Here is a 27,500-nt window from a genome sequence, read left to right as displayed (position 1 = left end):
ATAAAAGCTTTATTCTGAGCGTACATGCAAGCTGCATTTTGTAATAGGCTGATATCCTTCATGGTTCCATGATGGAAGGGAGCTAGTCACAGCCAGCCTGTGTTAGCCATGTGTTATCCTTAGCTCTCACTCTTTTCTTCCCAAGTAATGGTTTTCCTATGTGGTAAGCACAACAGGCTGAAATCACAAGAGTGCACTGTGGTGCCTTCAACACTGAGGTTCAAATCTCAGTTTTTCTGTTGGATTCCCTCTCTTTGCTTGCTTGTACACTGACTGGTGCAAGGTGGCACAAAAAGACACTAATATACAAGATGTTGCTTTGGTGAGGAAACATAAAACTATGAATTTGCATAACTTTCTTGAGATAAGCTGAAAGATTTCAACACGTAGTATCAGCTGCAGGATCATATGTTAAAGGCTTTACATTCATGGGGCTGTTGGTGCTATATCTTGTTTTATCTGCTTCTATCTTCTTGTGTGTCTATGTTCGCTCAGTTTCTCTCTCTCTCTCTCTCTCTCTCTCTCTCTCTCTCTCTCTCTCTCTCTCTCTCGCTCTGCCATGATATCCTGTCTCACTTGTACCCAAAGCAAATGGATCAAACCAAATTTGAATCGACTCCTCTGAGCTAAAAATAAATCCTTTGTCTCGTATAGTTTGTGTCTCAAGTAGTAGTCACAGCCCCAGAAACATGAAGGAATTCAATAGGTTGCAAGACATGGTAGAGGGAAAAAAAAGTCTATGGAAATAAGATTGTTAACTTAATAGATATAATTCAACAGTGGAAGAGGTATGGGATGAGGAATAGTCAGAGGGTAGACCTGGAGGGGGATAAAGACTGGACTGTAAAAAAGAATAAAAGAATAAATAAAAACTAAAATTATGCGTAATTAAAATCCTAATTAACGAAAGGCAAGATTTTGAAAATCAAAAAGGAAAATCGTTTAGTCTCTGGCAAAAGAAGAAACCTCGGGGGACATGGAGATAAACATTCAGTGTCATTCAGTATTTTCCTAGGAAAGAGGAATTGGAACACAGGTAACAATCAATGTAATGTACTATCTCACAGGAGAAGATTCCTCAGAATAAAACTTCAATAACTGCTGATTTAAAATTTGTCATCACAAGAGTATCCTTAAATGATGAAACCTGTTATATCAACCACATAAGTAAAATTGGAGGAGAAAAAAAATTATGAGGAACTCAAACTACATTAAAACTGTTATGACTCAATTGCTTTTATCTAAGCAAAAAATCTCAGTATAGTCAATCTAAAAACCACACTAAACTTGTGTCTTCCATAATACAAATATCATGTGTTCTCTTATTTAAATTATGTCTATTAAACACTTATAACTTAATGCTAGAGAAAAACCAGCTCATAGTTAAGAAATCAATAATTATTTTTGCAACAACCATGTGAGAAACAGTTGCATATCATAATGGCTGTGGCTTCCCCAGATGCGTTAACTAAGAATTGTGCAAGACCTACAGACAGGAAAACCCATATGAACCCTGAAAACATAGACCTCTTACTCTCCTTTGTTTAGGAGTACTATGGTCCTTCAAAATGCTAGACAGAAGTATCAGATGGCTCATTATTTCCATTTCTACATAGATGCCAGAGAGAAATGAAAAGACACCCAAATCAAGCACGCTACAGGCAGCATGATAGTAACCAGCCAAGGAAGGGAAAGAATTTACATCCCCACCAGCTGACATGTACACTGTAATGTATGCCTCCAGTGGATTATTATTATGAAATAAAATAATTAAGTAATTATACATGTTAAATATGAATAACTTGGAAGGGGCCAAGGGGGAAAGCAATCACAAAGGACATGAATTATCATGAGCAATTTATATAAAGAGTCTGGGAAAGATTAACCCTTTGGGAGAGAAAATAGATATTCTGGCTTCCAAGAGTCAAAAATTAAGAGTCACGGGGATGACTTTATCAGGCAAGGTCTTCTTTTTGAAGTACTTATGATAACAAGACAAAAAACAACTGTGACAACTGAGGTATCATTTAAATATGAATACTGAACTTTAAGTTAGTTCTGTAGTATATGAAATATACTCAATAAAAACATATAGCATCATGTTATGTGTTTTTGAAAGAGATTATGATATTAACTATGTTGGAGTTTTAAAAAGTATATTCTTTTTCAAGAACTGATGTCTTACTCCTTTACCATGAAAGCACTCACTGATGAGTGGATATCAGCCCAGAAGCTTGGAGTACCCAAGATACAATTCGCAAACCACATGAAACTCAAGAAGAAGGAAGAGCAAAGTGTGAATACTTCTATCCTTCTTAGAAGGGGGAACAAAACACCCATGGAAGGAGTTACAGAGACAAAGTGCAGAGCAGCGACTGAAGGAAAGACCATCCAGAGACTGACCCACCTAGGGATCCATCCCGTATACAACCACCAAACCCAGACACTATTGTGGATGCCAACAAGTGCTTGCTGATAGGAGCCTGATATAGCTGTATCCCGAGAGGCTCTGCGAGTGCCTGACAAATACAGAAGTGAAAGCTCTCAGCCAACTATTGGACTGAGCACAGCGTACCCAGCGAAGGAGCTAGAGAAAGTACCCAAGAAGCTGAAGGGGTTCACAGCTCCATAGGAGGAACAACAATATGAAATAACCAGTACCCCCCAGAGCACCCTGAAACTAAACCACCAATCAAAGAAAACACATGGTAGGACCCATGGCTGTATCTGTATATGTAGCAGGAGAGGGCCTAGTTGGTCATCAATGGGAGGAGAGGCGCTTTGTCCTGTGAAGGTTCTATATCCCAGTATAAGGGAATGCCAGGGCCAGGAAGCAGGAGTGGGTGTGTTGGTGAGCATGGGGAGGGGCAAGAGGATAGGGGGTTTTTGGAGGGAAACCAGGAAAGGGGATAACATTTGAAATGTAAATAAAGAAAATAACTAATTAAAAATTTTAAAAAATTATAACTATGACTCTGAGACTGAAAATTTCTTTCATAGAAATGGGAGTAATAGTTAGGACCCACTAACTCTAAGCATATCCATTCAGACTGGCCATCAGATCCTTTCCTTACAAGACATCTCCTCCCTGCCACTGGACTGTTCCAACAAGCACTTCCACAACACTTCTTTGGAACTGCTGTGCCACCCAATGGGGTCGTTCCATAATAGTGAGTAGTTTTTACCCTCAAGACCCTCCAGAAAATTCTTAGAATGCTTAAAAGGAGGGAAATGGCTCAGGCAGCTGACAAGATACTATTGTGGGCATGGAAACCTGAGCAGATTCTTACAACCCAAGTGGTGATGATTGTGCTGGTCTGCATTTTGATCTTAGCTCTAGGCAGGTGGAGACACGTGGGACTTTGAGGTGTCAGCTCAGCCTACATGGCAAGCCCCTTGGCAGTTAGAGACCCTATCTAAAAATGGAGCAAATACAACAAGCAAATACACTACAGCAGAGGCAACCACTCACACTTGAAAACACCCACATGTGAGGGCATTCTTTAAAAGAATTCTTTAGTTATGGGTGCAGTACATCCACAGCCTGATTCAACCAAGTTTTGTTTTATTTTTGGTTTTGTTTTAATGGAAATAAAGTGAGATAACTCAAAGATACATTATTTTAGGAAATTTATATTAAATAACTAAGAAAAATATTGTCCCTGTAGTTCTCAATTTGAACCTCATTTGATCAGTCTGTTCTTAGGTATGCAATTTTCTAGGTGCCTATTCATAACTTTATGAGTCAAAGTTAATCTGTAGCTCAGTTTTATGGGTCTGAGGTTTACAACTTATAAACCTGCTGACTCTGAAGATTCTATTTTAACTACTCCATATTCTGCCTATAAAGATACTTTGTATATAGTCTGGCAAACACATTACTATTGGTCTTTTGTGTTTATTAATTTATTCTTTCTTTAAAAGTTTGCATATCTAATATAATTTGTGCTGTGTTTATAACCAAATATGCTCATATAAGACTTTATATGAAATTAAGCTTACATAATCTATTATATGAAAAAAATCTAAGTACATTGATTGGAAATATTTAATGATTTTGACACCCTCAAGCTTTTCTTCACATGTCTCCAAAAGAATTCAAGAATTTTTTCATTTGGGTTAGTGAATTTTACTATCCTGAAAGTTCTTCAATGACAAGTGTTTTTCCCTGTATACATGTGCACGTGTGTGCATGTGTGTATATGTTTTATAAAAATAGAAAGGGCTCCCATTAATTCTGAGGAAAACTTACTATACTCCTCCTCCTCTTCCTCCTCTTCCTCCACTTCCTTTTCCTCCTCCTATCATCATCATTGTCGTCATCATCATCATCACCATCATCATCATCACTATCACTTATTTGCTATATGGTCTCATGGGGACCGGGTGGTCTTAAGTTCACTAGATAGCTGTGGGTTATCTTGAACTTCTGATTGCCCTGTCCAACTTTTGGACTGCCAAGATTACAGGCATGTTCTACCAACTCCATGTATTACGTGATCTTAGCACTGAACCCAGGGCCTTGTGCATACTAGGAAGCACTGTACCGTCTAAGCTACCTTCTAGCCCCCAGTGTACTATAGCGACTACTTTCTGGATACTTAATTATACTGCAGAAAATAATATTGTAATATGGAATATATATATATAGTACTCCTTATGCTTTATCGTTATTATAACAGGCCAAATTTGTGAACCGTTCCACACAAATTGTAGTGACCAGAGCAAAACTGTAGTTTTCATGTATTACAATTTTTCTAAGGCATTCATTACCCCATAAAATGATAACTATTTAAGTTTTCAAATTGTATCTAATATAAGGTATACACACTACTATGTATCTATATAATGCGAGTTATAATAGTAACATGGCTATGTTCTTCATTACTAAGCCATAAGATGTGAATTGAAAAGTCATAGTGTCTTCCATTCATAGAATAACTTTAATTTTTGATAGAAGACCAAATGTGCAAGATTTAATGTTAATTTAAAATGAGCAATAGAAATTGAGTATTTTAATTGAATATATTTTCACCCATACATGACTACATTAAAACCCCTAAGACCACTTATCACTATGTCTAGGGATAGGATTTGGTATTCATTCCCACCCCCAACCCCCAAAATGCCAAACAATAAATAACATGACTATGGTCTTGGATGTTCCTGATCATATTCAACTGAAACTTGAAGGCATTCATATTCACACAAAATATGTATAGATAAAACAGAAAGCTAATCAAAAGTTGTTATTCCTGTTTTTGTGTGAAGACCTTTGATAACTGTGAAAGTGCAGCTAATGTATTTCTCATAGAGATTCTCAACTAGACTAGCTTACCTGACAAAACACTTCATATTTTCAATAGGTTTTCTTTGACAGAAAATATAAACAAACAAACAAAAACCCCACCCTACTATTTCCAGCACTTTTAACAATTTTTCAGTAAAAGCAGAATAAGTAAAATAAAAATGCAATTAAAAGTGAAATATAAAGTTTAACATTGATTTATCAGCTAAAAGACCTGGAAAAAAATAGAACAAATTCCTTCTTCTTTTGAATGCTGCCTCCTTGTGAATGATTGCCAATTATACAAATGGTCTCTCCTTTCAAACCAGGGAACTGTTGCTATTAAATATCAGCTATTTGATTGCCTGTTAAGAGATAGTTTGCCAATCAGAAATGTATGCAATATGTAATATGGCTGCTTACATAAAACTTCAAATGTGAACAGCATTCTAATACTGAAAAAGAAAAAATAATAGCAGCCTAAAGAAGAGGGAAGCAGTGACTATTATATATTGAAATATTTTATAATTTAATCAACATTAAGTACCTAATTGCAGTTACTTTCCACCCACAGCCTGAGAGACTAAAATAAGATACATTTCAATCCCAAAAATTTGTCATAATATCTAAAATTTGAATATAAAAGAGTGCTATTTTGCTCATATTATATACATATTCCTTATAGATGATCACTACAGAAAAACCACATAAAACATAGTCCCAGGTACAAGTGCAAATATAAAGTCTTTTCAATTGTAAAGCTCCACATAAGAAGTTGTAAATAAACTGCTATAAACAAAACATGGTGTTAGGATTGTACCAATATTTAACATTCTGGTATAATAGAAAGTATAGTGACTTACAATGTATATATTTAGAAATACTCTTTAAATATGACTAATATGGATTATATTGGATGCATTATCATTGCCCTCACATCCCAATATCATGACATACATTTTTGTGTACAGTGGACTTGACTATAAAGTACATTTGCTACTCTTACAAATCACCTGTGCTGGCAACATAAGTATTTCAAGGACAATTAACTTCTAAGAATAGCAAAGTGAAGTAGAATTCAGAAGTCAACCTGATGCCTTCACAAAATAAGACAAATCTTCATAGAAAAAAGCTAAGGCAAAATATGTAGTAAAATATAATTTGAACTTGTCAAATTTGTACTATTATAATCTAAAATGTACTGTAATTTTAAAATCTGTAAATTAATAGAAGCACTATAATATTAAGTAGCATACACCTATACATTTATTTTTATATAAATAAAATGTATAAAATATAAATAAATATACACACTGTTTAGCACTTTTTGTTCTTATTAAGCACTGTTCATTATAAGTAACTTAGACATAATGTAACACATTAGCCTATAAAATCCATAAATATATAACTAGAGATTTTATGTTAAACAACAATAAATAGACATTCAGGAGAAAAACATTCATAAGGTACATCTAAAGTTTTTAAATCCCTTTCTCTCTTTGAAGATGCTATAAAATTCAATTTCCCATTCATCATGCTATGCTGATTGATCACATTTTTCATCTTCTTGGTGGTGAGTCAGTATAATTATAAGGAAAGTCTGAATAAATTGGCAAGTAGCTAAAATATCTTAGCACCAGGGTCCCCTTTTGAAACCTCAAACCATTGGCACTTGAAAGTAGTTACAGACGAGGACAGGATAGCCTACTTTGAGGTCTCCCATTAGACTTTGATGTGCTATAACTGTCAATCAGAAGGAGTCCCAGGAGCTAGGTGTAATAGTGCAATCCTGTAATCTATGTTACTGGAAAACCTATGAGAAAGGAATTGCAAACTCCTGTGCAGGGCATACTGTCTAAAAGCACATCATGAAGTGGCGGGGAGCTGGTGTGGACTTCACTGACTTCATGATAAATAAGGCATAGGAAAATGATGGAGGGGTTATGACATGACTATTTCTATGCCTATTCAGATCAATAAAGACCTAGAGATGTAATGAGTATGCTCAATGCCCTGGTTCATCCTCACTCTGGAAAAGCCCCAGCCACACACATTCCTGCTAGTTTGATTCTCCAACTTTCCTTTCTCTGGACTACATCTATAAAATGACACAAAATAGACTTATTTAGATGCAACCCTTGAAAAGCCAAGAACTTTACATCACTTTTCAACTTCTTTCAGTCTTGCTCTACGGCAGATATATGTCTGATGGCACTTGAGGAAGGGGGAAATCATGGAAAACAGAAAAGGAGAAATACAGAGTGCACGGAAACACAGACTGTGGACAGATAACATATAACCAGCGACACTTACTATTTACACCTGCATATATAAAAACATGTATGATGTGTATGCACTGATTATTTTTGTCTCCTGGTGAAAATACTGGTGAGAGAATGTGGAGCAATGGGAAGATTATTCAACTAAGAATAAGATTATAAGGATTAGTCTTTTATCTTAGCTCCTAATTATAATCTAAGTGTAGATCAAAGAAGAGTGACCTATTGATAATTATTTGTCACTATTTCAAGAAGTGAGCAATGTATCACTACATATTGGTAATATTTTTATCTGGATAATAACAATAATCTAATAGTATTTTGTGCGTTTTTACATATTTTAGAATTTCAAACAAACCTTGAATCCCATGGTTCAAGTCAAATAAGTTTTTTGTTTGTTGCTTGACTGTTTACCCAAGACTCAGGTTAATGGCAAGGATAGTTTTGTACATGGCTTGCTTACTATTTAGGAGTTTAGATTGACTTCAAGGTAAATATGACATAGAAAAATGATGGAAGATTTATTAAATGCCTTCCACTACACTGGGAGTTCTACATTTTTTATTTATGTGTTGCTAAATATAATCCTGCAAGAATTTTCATCTTCTAGACGACAACTAGGCTTACAGATTTTTAAGGTTCTCAAAAGCTCCTGAATGGCAGACATACAAATCTGTACCTCTCTATCCCTGCATCTTTAGTATCAAGCACAGTCTTTATGTAATAGTTGATATTAACAAGTTTCTAAGAAGGGTACCAGAGCTAGTTATTGGCAGAGCTGATTTTTTTCAACATTTATTTCTGACTTTAGAAACCTAATCAGTCTGCTCTCAGAATATAGACAGGCAGGTGTTGAAATGTCTGCCTCACTTGCTCTAGATTTACAAGATAGTGCATGTTATGTGGATTGCCTTGATTGCAATTGGGTTCAGCTGGCAGTAAGACCTGTACCAATGAAGATCCTTATTCAGCATTCCCTGGTTGTTGATAATACTAGTAGAGGTACTTTGCCATTCAGCACTTCCATATATAATTCATAACAAATCACGATGGTAGTAACAGGTTATGGTAACAAAGCCATGGAAGTGTTGTGAGGAAGACCTCAAATCAAATAATCTTAAGTCTGTGGTCATGGAAGCAGTAGGCAATACATCTGATTATTTGCTCTGTAGAAGGGACTTCCAACCAAGTTACTATTCAAAACAGTGTATTCCGTTTTTCTAAAGGGCAACTTCACTGGACCTCAGAAGAGTAAAGAGGAGGTAACAAAAATGAATGTGTTTGGGGGAGAAAAACAGATTTTATTAGGTAACACACGTTTTAGTTCTACCATTTGGTGGTTCAAATTATGTAGTATTTCATTGACCCTGGATTGGCAGGAACACTAATAATTTCTGTTCTGTTTTATCTGAGCTCTAATCACTGGTTTATTTCTCCATTTATGAGCAATCTGGATATCAAAACTGATCATTAAAGCCCTTTATTTCCTGCAAGGTTAGAAAGGGCATCATGTAAGCTAAAACTAAAAGGATAAAACTAGAAAAGATAAACTTATCCTTGGAAAACCTCACTATTACTTGGGCTGCTATGGATAAAGAACATTAAGGTGATTTAGGTTGTCTAGATATAAAACAAGATAAATTTGATTCTTAGTACAAACATAAAATGAGGATACTAACAAATTTTAAAAGTGTTTATTGCTCAGAGTTTCTGATATCCTTTCTCTGTCTTTGTCTGCCTGTCTCTTCTCTCACTGTCTGTATCTCTGTCTCTGTCTCTCCTTCAGTCTATCTCTGTCTCTCCATCTCTATGCTTCTCTGACTCTCTGTGTCTGTCTGTCTGTCTGTCTGTCTCTGTCTCTGTCTCTGTCTCTGTGTGTGTGTGTTTGTTTGCCTAAGTACTCAATCAGATAACAGGCCCCAAAGCAAAGACTCTCGACTTATGGCTTGTCCATGATTAGGGATAACTAGTACATAGGAAGTATATGTTATATAAAATTAAAAATATAGATTATGAAATGATGCCATCACTTACATCACTATTTCTGCATTTTAATCAACATCTAACACAGTAGTTTTACTGTGACTTTCTGAATATGAATTCATGTATATTAATATATGTATAATTATAATTCTTTCTGAATATCAACATTAAATGAATCACCTCTCATGATCTGGTAATTCCACACTGATACAATTACTAAAACAAAGTAAATTGTGGGTCAGACATGATGTTAAAGGGAACTAGTGTATGAAGACTTGTTCTGTGGAGGTTGTTTATTTAATCCTCAAAATAATATAATAAATATTTCAGATTTTTTAAGTAAAAAGCATAATCTAAATGGCTTTATTTGTGTTGTTAACTAGAAAAAGAATCTGATTTTAAATGACTTTTTTTCTTAACATTTATGACAAAACATTAAGACTGTATAAGAGCAGCATCAGTGCCTGGTTTAAGAAAGCATCAATAGATGACTGGTAAATCTCCCCTTTAAAACAAGGTGTTTCTCTGAATATTTTACTTGCAAGTTAAGAGCTATTTATGCCTTTTAGAGACTTATTCTAGCTGAGTATACTGAGTGCATTAACTTTAGAGGAACACTTCAAAAAACACAGAAGTTATTTTATCCTATTTATACAGACATCATGCAATGCATGCTCCAGTTTTGAAACACAGGCTAGACTCAGAGACACTGCAGTTACAATGGATTTCAATGGGCCAGTTAAAAACCCCAAGTTGTTAATGAAGCTGAAGGTTCTTTTCAGGGGCTCACTACCCTGTAGTATTGGGATACACCTTAAGCACTGCCACATAAAGCTATGTCTTTTCACTTTGCTGTAAGAACCATGAGACTACAGAGAGATTAACACTTTCATTTTAATGTAAATCCCATGTTAGGAGAAAACCTTAAACTGTAAAAGGGAACCTATATGAAACTTAAAATTTGAGTTTAGCTTGTAGTGAAATTCAATAAATATTAAATTGTAAGTTGCTTAAAATATAGGTTACCTTCCCATATGGAATAAATACATAATCTTGAAATTTTTTTAAAGGTACATATTTTCTAAATTCTCATAGTGAGTTAAATACCAAGAACTCTACATGAACAATGGAACATAGTTTATCATGAGTTTAATCAGTACTTTCTGTAAAATTACTATTTTATAAAAGTTGACATGTTGTTCATTTTATATTTAAGAAGGTATGTAGTGAGACTTACATGTTTCTAGTGAGAGATGACTTTGCATTTTGTGTGTAAAGGTTGTATATAGTAATAAACACCAATCAAAAACAAAGAATTGCTTCTTATGGGAAAGCAAATTCTGCTATCTCCCAAATGCTCATTTTCCTAAATAAAAAAGGTCTTGGGTACAAAAAATGCAAACTAAATATATACTAAAGCGTGTCATTTATTATCTGGGCGATTTTTCCCATATCTTGGTAAATCAAAGCTTAAAATACGAAGGAGCTCTATTTAAAGTGAAAAAAAAATTGACAAATCTTTTAGGTTGCTTTCGGATTTCAGTGGGGTCTTTAAGAACTCCTACTGTAAAGCTGTAAATTTATAACTCAGAGTATATATTTTGGTATTTACTGATACTAATATAAGGTTAGAAAAATCTACACTATCTCAAAGAGATGGTTCCAAAGAAAGAATCTGTTATGAGTAAACGTGACTAACATACTAACTAACCACGAGACGTCAACAGAACTTACCATGAACTACAGGTGCTAAAAGCATCGTGAGGATGAGCAGCTGTGGTGGCCACATGACTGTGTTCTCAGAGGAATGGCTGGTCTGAAGTGAAACCAAATCAATAGACTTCTGGCTCCTCTTCAGTACTCCAATATCAATGATTAAAAACCAAACATAAAAAGAAAGAAAAATTCCTCAAAAATAAACACTGATATCCCAAGTCAGACACCTGCAAAACAGAACAAAGGAAAAAAAAAAAAAGAAAGAAAAAAGAAAGGGTAGGTTAAGTGATGAAGATATTCACGTTAGTTTCTTGAATAATTCTTGTATTTTGTGTCTAAATCATACTTTCCTCTTCTTCATTTTAATGAGCAGAGACATCATGAGCAAAATGAATAAGCAATCTGAAAGACAGTACTTATGAATTTATTACCAGTTTATATCCCAGCCTAAAGTTTGTGTGAAATAATTCAGTCTCTACTGGACAAATTAATTTAAATATTCTAATGTTAATATGCAAATGCAGATTTAGGGGGTTTGATTTGTGCAAATATTTTCCCTGAATAAAATATTCACTTAGTATTAGAATAAATATTTTCACTTATCACCATTTGTGTAGATTGCTTTTAAAAATAAGAGTTTTGAAATTCATGCTTTCTAAATATTGAGAACATTTTAAAATAATTTTATAAGCTCATTAATTCAATATTTATGTTTCTATTAGACAATTCTCTTTACACTTTATTGTCTAATACCTCAATACTTATAATCAAGTTGAAGTACAGCCTAAATCACAATTTTTATGACTCCATACCTAAAATTGTATTCTCTTTATGTTATTCCAATCACTCTTTGGTATTGTTATCGGTGTGTTTTTTTGGTTTTGCTTTGTTTTGCTTTGTTTTGTTTTTTTTTTGCTACGAGGCCTTAGTTATTTAGGCTGATGTCAAAATCACTATGCAGCTGAGGGTGACCTTGAGTCTTTGATGGTCCAGACTCCACCTTCAAAAGTAGAGATTACAGGCAACCACATCGAGTAAAGAATTAAGATAAAATAGAATAAACACCTAGACATCCAGCGAGTTGGTAAAGCTCAACATCGTTGCCTTACCCAATGAACTCATCGAACAGAGAGCACTAATCACTGTTGAATTAGACATGTACCTGTTTCCTACAGCTCTAGATAGTGTGGGGCCCTGCAAAAGATGTTCACTGTGTGTATTTAGGACACTAAAATTTTTGCACCACTTTGCCAAACTAGACTGTTGTGGTTGTCTCTTTTTAAAAGTTTGGTCAGATTTATATGAAAAGAAAATATTGATCGCAGTTTTTAGATTCATCACCCTTAAAGCTATCAATCTACTACAAATTGAGTCTTTATTTTAAATTTCTTCACTTGTTTTCAGCCATAATGAATAAAGTACATTTTCAAACTTTCCAGATAATGGAGTATAATACAAGATATATTTAAAAGGTAGTTTTCAAAGTAAAGAGATTTACTGAAGAATGTATTACAAGTTGGTTGAGCATCATTAATACGAAATTCCAAATTAAAAATGTTTCAAACTCCAAAATTCTTTGAGCATTTCATGACACCAAAAGAGGGAAATTCCATACCACAATGTGATAGTTTACCATCAGTGCACAGCAGAAAGAGAGCACTATACAAAGTTATCATAATACTGTAAGTACAAAAGAGAGATGATGCATAATGAATTTTATGTTAGAACCTAGGTTCCATCCCCCAGCTAGCTCATTAACCATATGCAAACATTCTTAAATCTATATATATAAAATATTAAATACAAAACACTTAGTTCTAAGAATTTTGAATAATGTTTTAATATGCCTCATTTTGCCAGATTCAAAAAAAAATTTGTTTTTCTCAAATACCTGACTTTATCATGACTCAAACCTTCAGATTTTTATAATTTAATTGTAGTGCAAATAGTAGCATAGATTGGGGAAACAGCCACCTTATCTCAGTTTCTTGTACTACTGGCATTTGCTAGCCTTAGGTTGGTCTTTAATATTGCAGTGCTTCAGTTTTCCTTTACAATTAAGAGAATATTACGTAGTCTGTCTGTATGAGTATAAATAACAAGTTTAACAACCTTCAACAATGAATAAATGTATGTAATGGGTAGAATATTACAGGCATGATAAATGCCATATTGCTTCATATGTAATAACATACTTTATTTAAAATACAGTGAGATTAATATATAATTAAGACAAAACGACCAGTATAAAATACACACAAAAACTGTAATGGCCGGGTTGCTCATAATTGACATGCACATAAATACCTGTTTATTCTCTGAATATTCGTTCCTCAAGAAAGAAAATTTTATTATTGTAGCTTTCAGTAACTCATCTAAACAAACTCATTTTTTTTAATATAAGGAACTTTGATTAAAACTTCTGGAAAACTATCCTGTTCAAAAGCAATGAACATAAAAAGATAATGGATGTTGCAAGCCACATATCACAGCATGCACTACGCCTATGAATTGCTAATGACTATTCCAGAGTTGTTAGTATACACTGCAGTCATGCATCACAATCTATGCCTTAGGATGGATGTGTGGGGCTGGGGTGCCTTCGGACTGGGAGTCTCAGTCCGGGAGCAAGAGAAGAGTATGTCCAAATTCTGGAAACCTCGTTCTGAGATCAGCAGGACTAAGATCGTATCCCTGGCCTTTCATGAAATATCTCCAGTACTCTGTCTGACCACACTCACCCCACAGTCCCCAATCACCGCTCCCCAATGGTTTAAATACCCTTTGTTTCCTCCATTAAAATGAGCTGCCTCATTGATGCTACCTCTCTCTGGTCTGTCCTTGCTGTGCTCACTGCAGTCTGAGATCTCTTCACTCCAGGCAGGCCTTTCTTGCCTCACCTTCCCGATCAGAATCCACCCGTTGTGATCACACAGCTAAGGATGACGAAGGGGTATATGATGTATTTGCCCCAAAATCTTTCCCAAAGTAATTGTCCCTGGAATAGCTGCTATCAATGGGGAGTCCTACATAGGATGGGCAGCCAGGGGGAAAAGCTGACGAGGATCACACAGGTCCCTCCTGTCACCATTCTATAAGATTTTAATAAGTTTGATGGGAAAAGCACTGAGCTGAGGCAAAAATGAGTCTTAAAAGAGTTAAGACCAAATGAAACACTTTTTTCCCCGAGAGAAACTAACAATTTAGAAATTTGAAGCCTACAAATATCCATGTTTTCAACACTAATACCTTCTGCAGCCAATTCTCAAATGTGCAAGTGGGTGCGGCCCTCGCTCACGGTGAAATAGCAAAGGACCTGCAGTTGGTGTCCTGTTGCTGATCATACGGATTCCATAACACTAAGATTGTCCCGTGTAGTTCGGCTTAGAAAATTAAGAATTAACACAAGGTTCAAAGACCTTTATCTTAAGTACTTGTTTAAGGATAACGGATAATATACAAAATAACTACTAGCAAAATTAAACTACAAATAAGGACTTGAATGTTTTACTCATATATTTATAAAAATAGTTCTATCCTCCTTTTAAGACCTATAAGGAACATAATCTAATCATTTTTAATGTTTTAAAATAGTTATTAATACATTTGTGTATGCTATGTGTGCACTGAAACATTTGTTCATATTAAAACATTTGTTCACATTAAATGAGAAAAATGGTAGTGGGAGAACGAATGGTTTGGAATAGAGATTGTAAATGACAACATATTGCAGAACTGTAGTCATGTGGCAGAAAGCTCAAAAAATATAATGTAGAAAGTCTACCACAATGGAATAGAGAGTATTTCAAAGGTAATGCAAAGAAAAGTGAATTTAAATTGGTGGCATGAAATATGTCAGTACATGAAATAATTGGAAACTCTATCCTTACAACAAGGGCAAAGGATTTAAAGAGAGTACATTCTTTAAAATTATAGTTCTGCATACTGCTCAAAACTTTTCAAACTGCATTTTAAACTTATGTACCTGATTTTTAGTCCTAATATAGACCTCTATACAGTTATTATGGCTACCAGCAGATGTTGATATACTGAGTCACTGAATTAATAAACCAATTGTATTTAGGAAAATCCAAATATGACACTACCAAAAATAATGTATTTTCCAGATTTTCATAACATCTTGTAAGATGTCTAGAATATCCTAATACTGTTTTGAAGTTAATATGCTATTTAAGGTTAAAAATGTATTCATTAGCATTAATGAGACTTTCAGATAGGAAGGTGTTATCATGAATTTGGCAGTGATATCTTATATATATATATATATATATATATATATATATTTTATAACACATTCAAGTCAAATATACTATGGCAGAAATAAAATTAATCATATATATATATATATGACAAGACAGATGACAGTTTAGTTTCTTTCATTTCTTCAAATAGCCCCAATTTTCTTTTAAAACTTCATCTTGTCTACTATCATAAAGGACAAAACTTTAAAAAAACGCCAAAACTGAACCATAAGAAGTAGCATAAGTGGGGGGTCACTCCATACATTTTGAAAGATGCAGGAATCAGCTTTTGGTCCATTTTATTGGAGGTGTCAAATTATCTACACTCTCTATACCTTATTGTTCATATCTTAATTTAATACTTATTTTACCATGTGGTCTAAGAATCAGGTAAAGGTAATATATATTAAGAACTTATAATGATTCCTGGAAAAATAGCAATTCAGTAAAGGAGAAAAGCCCTTATTCTTACTTAATGATGGAATTTATGTTTCAACGTTGAGTTATGAGTGGGAAATGAGGTTATTACCCTTGTGTGTCAGGGATCTAGAAGGGCACTTCTATGATATGATATGAGCTGGGGGATTTCTGAGTGAAAAGTGGAATGGAATCCAAAGCTGCAATGGCTTTAGGTTAAATTGATCATGCAATGCCGAAGAAAAAAACAGAGAAAAAATTCTTTGGACAAGTAAAGACTCAAAGATATCTGTCAGAATTAGTGTGGTGGGGCCTTTCAAATACTGAACTGCTATTTAAAATACAGATTATTTGCTTCCAAGAACCATAAGAAATATCACTGTTATTGACAGTATTTTTTTCAGAGTTAAAGAAAATAATCAATCAGAAGATAATATAAAAAAGAACAGCCAAGGATGGGTAAAAACACCATGGGAAAATCATTAAATTGGGAAGGTGGAGGGAATATGAAGAAAGGTATGGCATTTTGGCTGGTATTTGTAGTGTCTTCATTTTTCCCAGTAAGCTCTGATTAGCTCCAGAGAGATCACAATAAGATAGCAAAATTAAGTGAACTTCCAAGTTAATTTTTTATTTCATTTATTTTCAAGTGATTTTAATGTTAGAATTAATTTTAAAGTTACATTAAGCATCCATAGGGCAAAGAAATGCCAAAGTCTACATTTTTTTAAATGGTTACCAAACAATGGGATGGTATGTTTGGATAAAAGATGCCTATCTCCATAAATACATTTTAAATAATTGCACTTATTTTTGTTAGAAAACAAATCATCTAGGATGGCAATGTGAATGAGGACTTTCCTTGAAAAAAAAAAGTCTGATTTAATTGTCTTTCTGACAGTGTTATGTTCTAGTAAATGTTTATCAATATTAGGAACAAATGTGAATTTAATGAATATTGCTATTTGGGGCTTTAGGGCAGTACATCTTTCATCCACAAAATAGACTGATATTTTCTACAGGATCACTTTCTTCTGGAAATGCCCTTGAGTTAACCTCTCTTGAAATCCTACAAAGCTCCAGGATGGAGATTATTTCCAAGAGAATCTGAGTAAGATAAAGATCTGTCGTCATTGATATTTTTAACCATAAATCAAAGCAACTAGTTTTAAACTAAAGCTTCACCAATAAACTGTGTAAATATTATGGAAAATAATTCAATTTTCAACAATCAGATAATTTAAAATGAAAAAGGATGGATGTCACATTATATACACAACACGCAGTATAAATCCTTTGCTCTTTAGAACTAAAAATATGGGGTCAGGAGGTCACTCAGAGGTAAAGTGTATGAAGTCAGGAAGTTCAATTCTCACATACCAAATGAACTCATAGATTCCTAATTTTTTTTCAGAATTTTGAGAGATCTTTGAAAGGCAAAAATCATCATTTAAAACTCAGATGAAAATATGAATTCCTTCGATGAGTCATTTGTAGTACTTTTTCTATGAGAAACACAAATCAAGAAGGATAAGTAAGCTACAGATTCAATATTCAAAATATAACAGAGAGCTGTTCCAAACAAATGAATCCATGTGAAATAGGAACATGAACCAGAATGTGAAGAGACAAAAAGACAGAAGTCCTCTTAATAGGAACTAACTCACTTAATCCCCTTTTATTGTCCACTGTTCTAAGAATATCCCACATAATAACTCACTAGTCTGAACTATAGAAAAGTACTGCTGCTCCCCTAGTGCTCCCTTAGAAAGAGAGATTTTAATTCTATCTGCAAACGAGGAAACTGAGGAATGGAGCTGTTGTAGTATTTAGTGTGGTCATAATTCTTAAAACAAAACAAAAAAATTGTGCCTAGATTTGTGCCTGAACAGTTCAGGCCCAAGGCTTGTTCTGTCTAAGGGATTTCATCAGTCCAGTTAAACACTGATGCAGCATCGTGGCTAGTCAATAGGATGGAACATTCCACATATCATCATTACTACTTAATTTACATGTTGGCACGTAATAAAAAGATAAGAAACAACTAAACAAGGAGATAAACAATCTGCTTCTTAGAATCATATAAGTACAGAGCCTCAATAATTTTCCTACTGAATTACTGCCATCTGACACGAGCCATGTATAGTGTTCATTTTCACAGACACTAGCTACGAATGACCGACCTCCTGTATTCATGTTTTCTCTGAATGAGTGTGGAGTAAGACCACTGGCTTCATTGTTAGAGGAATCTAGAAAGTATTATCTTGGAAATCTTCAGGAGCAAAGCAAAGTACTTCCTAAGTTACAGAAAAACTTACAACAGCAATGCTCAATTAAAAGTCTTGAAAGAATTTTAAAATGTATCAATTAAATGTCAGTGACCATGACATTATTTCTGTTATTAAAATTCTACAGTGGAAACTAAAAATATTTCATGCCTTATGAAAGATAAGGAAAGTATATTCCATATCTCTTATACAGAAACTTCAGATGTTTAACCATTAATAGGTAATTACTCTGTGTGTGTGTGTGCTTGTGTGTAGTTGTATGTGTGTTTGTATACACATATGTATGTGTGTGTGGATGTGTATATGTGTATAGTGTATGTTTCTGTGTGTACATATATATGTGTATGTCTCTTTCTATATATGTGCATGTGTGCTTGTTGGTGTATGTTCATGTGTATATGTGTCTGTATATGTGTATGTTTGTATGTGTATATGTGGACTCATGGGTGCGTGCATGCATGTGTCTGAGAATCTAAATATTGATTATGGTTAGGAAGGATTGTCCATCATCGGGGTTGAGTTTCACTTTTGGCAATTTTGTTCATAATTACCTGCTTAACAGCTATGACATAATATCCAAACCATCTGTGCCACAAGCACACCTACAATGTTTGATTCAAAACCAACATAATCTTACTTCCTCCCAAGAACTTCTAAATGCCATCATTGTCAAGGCAACTGATACCGTAATAAAGATTGGGAAAACATTATCTCCTTAACAGGAGACAAAAACCTGTAAACCAGAGCAAGACCCATGTCTGTCTACAGTGACACGGTTTTGTGAACTGAGAAAAAGGAGCAAGTTCTTTCTACAGCAGTTTTCCTAAAAACAGTAACAGTTCTAAGTAAGTGAATTAACATCACAATCCAAAAAGTAAGATGTACAAAAGTGGAGAAATTGCTGTCAAATCCACTGCATTTCAACTCCCCATAGGTAAGAATATCTATATTATCTGTTAAGATTTTCAAGAGAAAGAGGAATAGAAGGGAAGGGACAGCTCTTGAGAGTACAACTTTGCCCTGGTCTCCCTGTGTTTCAGTTACCGTTTTCAGTCAGTACTAAATACCTTCTTCACAGAAACAACTTGAATTTAAAACATTGATTTCACATTTTATAAATTTCCAATAAGTTGTTTTTCAAATTATATAGCATTCAAATTTTTGTTATTTGGATCCTGGGTATGTGTGTATGTGAAGAGAGAGATTGAGAACGAGAGAGAAACAATGACAGAATAAACCTAAGGTTTTGTACTTGGTAAACAACTATTCTACTGTTAATATATATCTTCTAACTATCTATCTATGTCTTATCTATCTGTCTGTCTGTCTATCTACCTATCTATTTATCTATTATCTATCTATCTACATATTTATCTATTATCTATCTATCTATCTACTCCCTAAGTTTCCCATCACGATTTTGAACTTCTGATCTTTTTTTGTCACAGCATTTCAAGTAGCGAGAATTCTAGGTCTGTGTCACCTTCAATTACTAGGAAATTCTTAGGGAAGATATCAAAGTCCAATGACAGTTACTTGACAATCTTTGTACTGAAGAAGAAAGGAGAGTATGTGTATGATATATTTAAAATACTGTTCTTCAAGTTATGAAGACAATGTGTCATGTTTTGTGATTCACAACACTGTACAGGAAACCTTACTATAAGTCCCAGCACTCGGGAGGCAGAGGCAGGCGGATTTCTGAGTTCGAGGCCAGCCTGGTCTACAAAGTGAGTTCCAGGACAGCCAGGGCTACACAGAGAAACCCTGTCTCGAAAAACCAAAAAAAAAAAAAAAAAAAAAAAAGGAAACCTTACTATAAACAATTCACTATAGTTAGCCTGCAGTAGCAACCAAGGAGGTAAGAAAATGCACCTCTGAAAATTATCTCATCTAAGCCAGGAGCCCCAAGACAGGTCTCAATTAAACACCTCGGTTAATGGCCCATTATGGAATATCAATGCCTAAAATACCTACAGGGAGCCAGGGACCTTGACTGTCAACAGAGACTTTCTAAGGTTGTATCATATGATGCAATATTTCTGCTTCATTGGTTTGACTTAGAGTTTATTTAATACATATTTCTGGTCTTACTGATAAAAGTTAACACAGCAACATTTACCAGGACACTGTTGTCAACTAAGTGTATCAAACTATTGGGTAGTAATTAATAATTAAAATTTAGAAACAACTAATAAATTCAAAAGTGATCATTTTACAAAAATAGAATTTAAGACAGCTGCCTGAGAGCTCCCAGAGAATGAGCTACCAACCGAAGAGAATCCATGGGCTTGTTCATGGCCCCTGGCACATATGTAGCTTTGTTTGGCCTTAGTGGAATAGGATGGACATAATCCTGTAGAGATGTGATACCCCAGGGTGGGGAGATACCAGGGAAGGGTGCACCCTATCAGAGGTGAAGGGGAAGTTGGCGGGGGAAGAACTCTACTTGTGGGGACCAATAGGGGTGCACTATTTGGGATGTATATAAAAAATTAATTAATAAAACAAAAAGATAGTTGCCTGGCTGTCAACCTATGTATCTCAGATAAAAATACCAATACTAAACATAAAGTAATTATTTCAAGTCTTTAAATATTAATATTTCTTTTCTAATTTATAAGGCTTTATTATATCAACTATATACAATTCATCATTTCAAGTCTTTATATATTAATATTTCTTTTCTAACTTATAAGGCTTCATGCCAACTGTATACAATTCTGTACAAACCATGGAGACCATGAAAGTTATTTCTGCTTAGTTTTATTTCACTCACGATAATAATATAAAGAATATTTGAGAAAGAGTTACTGGCATTGCAGATTTTGGGAGAAGCAACCCAGTTATAATGCTCAAAATTTGCCCTTGACTCTTAAGGGGGTAGTTTAGATGCAGAATAGAAAAGACAATGTAAATAGATCTCCTCGTGAGACCATGCTTGCTCTGTTTATCTTGCTTCTGTCTGGACAGAAGTTGACCAGCAGCAACATTAGAGCACACATCCAAAGAACCAAGGCCCAGGAGCAATGCTGTAAAAGCTTTGGTAAAACAGCATGTCAAAATACAAAGAGAGTATGTCACAGTTCCTAAAATGGTACATCCTGAAGAGAAAAGAGTTCTGCATATTGGTTTGGACAACATATTAGAAAAAATGTATTTAGTAAAGGAAAATACACCATGCCATTTTATATGGTCATTATTGAAACATTTTACAATAAAACGCAGGATTGCCATAAATACACTAGCTTGGAAATATGTTTATATATGCTTAATATAAATCCACATGCAACCACAAAGGATGACATAAACCCATTTATTACAACAATCATATTTTATCAAATAAACTGTGAAACTTAAATGTTAAACAAAAAGGTATGTGTGAACATTTATAATCTAGGGTCATCATTATCTATCAGTGTATCTTCTGTATCTGATAGTGTATGATATGTTAGCAGAGTCAATCAATTAATATTAAACATTTGCCATTCCATTTACAAAAGTAGAGTGAACAATTCCTGAAGAGACACGTAAATATTACTATACACTTCATTCTATTTTGGTAAACAAGTAATTTAAGTATAGTATTTTGATTTGAGGCCAAAGATGTTTGGCTAATGAATGGACTAGGAAGTAAAAAGATGAGCCAGTCTTACTCAGGGATATAGGAAAGGTCATGAAAAGCTTAGCACAAGTGTAGACACACAAGCTTCACCTACAGGTCTTTGTAACTCCCACTTTGATTACCTATCCTATTCAGAGCATATAAAACTTGGGGATTGCAGTGAACTCATCTGACTTAGTAGAGATCATATAGCGATGACTACTGCCAGTTTATAAAGTATGCGATATGGTTATCTCACGGTACATTGGACTCAATTCAGTCTGAGCATGAGCTCAATTAAATCTGTGCAAGTGAAATGAGGAAATAAAGTTTGAAACGTATCTGGGAAAGAAGAGGCTGCCCAAAAGTACTTCGACAAAGGTTATAGATAAGAAAACTTCCGGGAACTCTCTCATAAAATTTTACTTTCTAAATTAACACATTTCCTAAAATGGTTTAATTGCTTCAGTTTATCAAACGACACTGTTTTGATACTTGAAAAAAGGCTTTTTTTTTTTCTTTCATCCTTTGGTAAGACTGCTTTATGGGACAGAGTTTAGGAAGTTCATTGGTGTTTCTGTAAGTACATCGTTTCTTTCCTCAGTTTTCTCAGCAGGTCTGTGAATCATAAGGACAATTCAGGAGCACCTAGCCTCCAACATAACCCCAATTGCCAACCTGTACAGAAAGATATATGTTGTCATTGTTTATCGCTTGACTCCAGCTAGAAACTATGCGAGGGAACACACACTGACTGTGATGGAAAAATCTATCAGACACAACCAGCTGGCAGATTAACACAAGTGGGAGAGCTAGACCTTTTAAGCTAATATTGAACTATCCCCAAAATTTATTTTATAGGAATGACAGATTGAAGATCTTGATAAGTATTGAAACTGTTGTTGTTTTAGAATCTTTTTTTTAACACTGTGACTTTTTATACGTGCTAGTTTATATCTTATATCTCTTGAAATAAACATTTATAGCTTCTGGTTTGGGTTTTATTAACACGTCAAACAGGGCAGAATAAGATAACAGTATGTAAAATGAGCCAAAGGAACAGTTCTCCTTTCAATTAGACATTATCTTAATAACATTTTATAGTAAAATATTTTCTGAATTATGCAAATTTTGAAAGAAAATATATCCCTGCTCTTATAAAGAATTACCATAATACTACATTCCAATATATGCATGTAGCTTGACTAGGCCTAATAATAAGCACTAGGACATGCAATTTTTCCTTTCTAAATCTGACATTAATAAATAAAGGATGATTTAAAATAGGATTATCATTTTATCTATAAAACAAAATTGTGATATCTAAAATGAAACACATTAAGTTTTATTCTTGTTAACTATTATTTAAAATGCATATTATAATATCTTGCATGATAGTTAAATAAGACATTTTATAATGTCTTTATAAAAGGAATTTATTTTTCTTTAAAATTGTACTCTCTCTAAAACATAAACATGTACGTTTAATTTATTTATTTTATTTAATGACTTCTCAAGATATTGCCCTGTGCATTATTTTTCTCAAGAATCTATAGTGCTTTTTTCCCCACCTGAAAGTCATGCACAGTTTGTGGTGTTTTCTGCTAGCCTTGTAGAATGAGCCAATTTTGAACTGTTTTCCTCCAGCTCATACTTTACATATGAAGAAGCTCATGCAACATACAACCAATACACGCATCATGAATACCTATACTGCTGTCAGAGCACAGTCACTTTTATGCTTTATTCTTTTCCTACATAAAAGTGTTTTTATATGTTCACTATGTCACCACAACTTGGAATCAATAGGTAATTTTATTCAGGATGAAGAGATGCATGAAATATTTCAAAGATGCTCTGCCTTTGAATTAATTAGGTCATTGTCATAATTAAGATATTGACAATTATACACTATGAGAACCTGGAATACGGAAACCAATGAAGGTTATTATTTCAGCCATTAAATTACTAGTGAGGTGTTGGTTACATTTTAATTTTATGATTGCATATATTAGTATTAATAATTAAAAATTTCTCAGGCAATAAGCTGGTATTCTTTATACTTATTGTGGTTAAAATTATACAAAAGTGGAATCAATGGGTATATTTATACATTTATGCCATACATATTTGTGTATGTAATAACAATAAAAGAAAAGAATTTCTCAAGTTGAGGTGGGACATAGAAGGGGTTGGAAGAGAGATATTTGGGAATGGCTGGAGAAAGAAATGTAATTCTATTTCAATTAAAAATATATTTATAAATAGAAAACAAGGCCAGAGCATCTGTGGGAGAAATCTTGGTTCCCGGATCCTTCCAAGACTAGTCTGCACAGGTAAAAGTGTGGACTACAGAAGCTAACAGCTTCTGGGTCCAGAAGAAGCCACAGAGCTTCTAAGGCAGGCCCCGTTTTGGGCTCCAGACATCCAAGAACCTTCCCTGCCAGAAGAGAGGTATCTACCCAGCACGGGAGGAACAAGCTCTAACCAGAGACAACTATAAAACCTGACTCCAGAGTTTACCAGATGGCGAAAGGCAGATGTAAGAATCTTACTAACAGAAACCAATACCACTCACCATCATCAGTACCCAGAATTCCCACCTCAGCCAGTCCTGGATACCCCAACACACCCAAAAATCTAGACAGGGTTTTAAAGGTATATCTCATGATGATGGTAGAGGACATCAAGACGGACTTTAATAACTCACTTAAAGAAATACAAGAGAACACTGCTAAAGAGTTGCAAATCCTTATAGAAAAACAGGAAAACACATCCAAACAGATGATGGAAATGAACAAAACCATACTAGACCTGAAAAGAGAAGTAGACACAATAAAGAAAACCCAAAGTGAGGCAACACTGGAGATAGAAACCCTAGGAAAGAAATCTGGAAACATAGATGCGAGAATCACCAACAGAATGCAAGAGATGGAAGAGAGAATCTCAGGTACAGAAGATTCCATAGAGAACATCGGCACAACAATCAAAGAAAATGCAAAATGCAAAAAGATCCTGACTCAAAACTCCCAGGAAATCCAGGACACAATGAGAAGACCAAAACTACGGATAATAGGAGTAGATGAGAATGAAGATTTAAAACTTAAATGGCCAGCAAATATCTTCAACAAAATTATAAAAGAAAACTACCCAAACCTAAAGCAAGAGATGCCCATGAACATACTAGAAGCCTACAGAGCTCCAAATAGACTTGACCAGAAAAGAAATTCCTCCCGACACATAATAATCAGAACAACAAATGCACTAAATAAAGATAGAATATTAAAAGCAGTAAGGGAAAGGCAGGCCTATCAGAATTACACCAGATTTTTCACCAGAGGCTATGAAAGCCAGAAGATCCTGGACAGATGTTGTACAGACACTAAGAGAACACAAATGTCAGCCCAGGATACCCAGCCAAACTTTCAATTACAATAGATGGAGAAACCAAAGTATTCCACGACAAAACCAAATTCACACAATATCTTTCCATGAATCCAGCCCTTCAAAAGATAATAACAGAAAAAGCCAATAAAAGGACTAAAACCAGGTCCTAGAAAAAGCAAGAAAGTAATCCTTCAACAAACCTAAAAAAAGACAGCCACAAGAACAGCATGCCAGGTTTAACAACAAAAATAATAGGAAGCAACAATTACTTTTTCTTAATATCTCTTAATATCAATGGACTCATATCCCTAATAAAAAGACACAGACTAACAGACTGGCTACACAAACAGGACCCAACAGTCTGCTGCTTATAGGAAAGCCATCTCAAGGAAAAAGACAGACACTACCTCAGAATTAAAGGCTAGAAAACAACTTTCCAAGCAAATGGTCTGAATAAACAAGCTGGAATAGCCATTCTAATATCTAATAAAATCGACTTCCAACTCAAAGACATCAAAAAAGACAAGGAGGGGCACTTCATACTCATCACAGGTAAAATCTTCCAAGTGGAACTATCAATTCTGAATATCTATGCTCCAAATACAAGGGCAGCCACATTCATTAAAGAAACTTTAGTAAAGCTCAAAGNACACATTGCACCTCACACAATAATAGTGGGAGACTTCAACACACCACTTTCANCAATGGACANATCATGGAAACAGAAACTAAACAGGGACACAGTGAAACTANCAGAAGTTATGAAACAAATGGATCTAACAGATATCTACAGAACATTTTATCCTAAAACAAAGGATATACCTTCTTCTCAACACCTCATGGTACCCTCTCCAAAATTGACCATATAATTGGTCACAAAACAGGCCTCAACAGATACAAAAATATTGAAATTTTCTCATGCATCCTATCAGATCACCATGGAGTATGGCTAATCTTCAATGACAACATAAATAATAAAAAGCCAACATTCACATGGAAACTGAACAACACTCTTCTCAAAGATACCTTGGTCAAAGAAGGAATAAAGAAAGAAATTAAGGACTTTTTAGAGTTTAATGAAAATGAAGCCACAACATACCCAAACTTATGGGACACAATGAAAGCATTTCTAAGAGGAAAACTCATAGCTCTGAGTGCCCCCAAAAAGAAACTAGAGAGAGAATACAAGAGCAGCTTGACAACACACCTAAAATGTCTAGAACAAAAGGAAGCAAATTCACGCAAGAGGAGTAGATGGAAGGAAATAATCAAACACAAGGGTGAAATCAACCAAGTGTAAACAAGAAGAACTATTCAAAAAATCAACCAAATGAGGAGCTGGTCCTTTGATAAAATCAACAAGATAGATAAACCCTTAGCCAGACTCACTAGAGGGCACAGGGAAAGCATCCTAATTAACAAATTCAGAAATGAAAAGGGAGACATAACAACAGATCCTGATGAAATCCAAAACACCAACAGATCCTTCTACAAAAGGCTATACTCAACAAAACTGGAAAACCTGGACGAAATGAACAAATTTCTAGACAGATACCAGGTACCAAAGTTAAATCAGGATCAGGTTAATGATCTAAACAGTCCTATATCCCCTAAAGAAACAGAAGCAGTCATTATTAGTCTCCCAAACAAAAAGAAAGCCCAGGACCAGATGGGTTTAGTTCAGAGATCTATCAGACTTTCAAAGAAGATCTAATTCAAGTTCTTCACAAACTATTCCACAAAATAGAAGTAGAATGTATGCTACCCAACTCATTCTATGAAGCCACAATTACTCTGATACCTAAACCACAGAAAGACCCAACAAAGATAGAGAACTTCAGACTAAATTCGCTTATGACCATCCATGCAAAAATACTCAATAAAATTCTCACTAACGGAATCCAAGAACACATCAAAACAATCATCCATCCTAACGAAGTAGGTTTCATTCCAGGGATGCAGGGATGGGTTAATATATAGAAATCCATCAATGTAAGCCATTATATAAACAAACTCAAAGACAAAAACCACATGATCATCTCGTTGGATGCTGAGAAAGCATTTGACAAAATCCAACACACATTCATGATAAAAGTCTTGGAAAGATCAAGAATTCAAGGCCCATACCTAAAAATGATAAAAAGCAATCTACAGCAAACCAGTAGCCAACATAAAAGTAAATGGTGAGAAGCTGGAAGCAATCCCACTAAAATCAGGAACTAGACAAGGCTGCCCNCTTTCTCCCTACCTATTCAACATTGTACTTGAAGTCCTAGT

General features: G+C 34.6%; 1 protein-coding gene across 23 annotated transcripts in view; it reads right to left on the bottom strand.

Moving 5' to 3' along the window:
* Nucleotides 1–27,500, bottom strand: part of Adgrl3 (adhesion G protein-coupled receptor L3) — a 762,557-nt gene that overhangs the window by 469,314 nt on the left and 265,743 nt on the right. For all 23 annotated transcript variants that reach the window (XM_029477382.1, XM_029477372.1, XM_029477362.1 and 20 more), the window contains one exon: nt 11,284–11,492. In XM_029477382.1, coding sequence (XP_029333242.1) covers nt 11,284–11,338 — 55 coding nt within the window. In that variant the 5' untranslated portion in view covers nt 11,339–11,492. The remainder of the gene's footprint in view (nt 1–11,283; nt 11,493–27,500) is intronic.

Source organism: Mus caroli, chromosome 5 (genome assembly GCF_900094665.2).
Source record: "Mus caroli chromosome 5, CAROLI_EIJ_v1.1, whole genome shotgun sequence".
Lineage (NCBI taxonomy): Eukaryota > Metazoa > Chordata > Mammalia > Rodentia > Muridae > Mus > Mus caroli.
The sequence above is the reverse complement of the archived record's forward strand: the minus strand, read 5'-3'. Positions and strand labels throughout refer to the sequence as shown.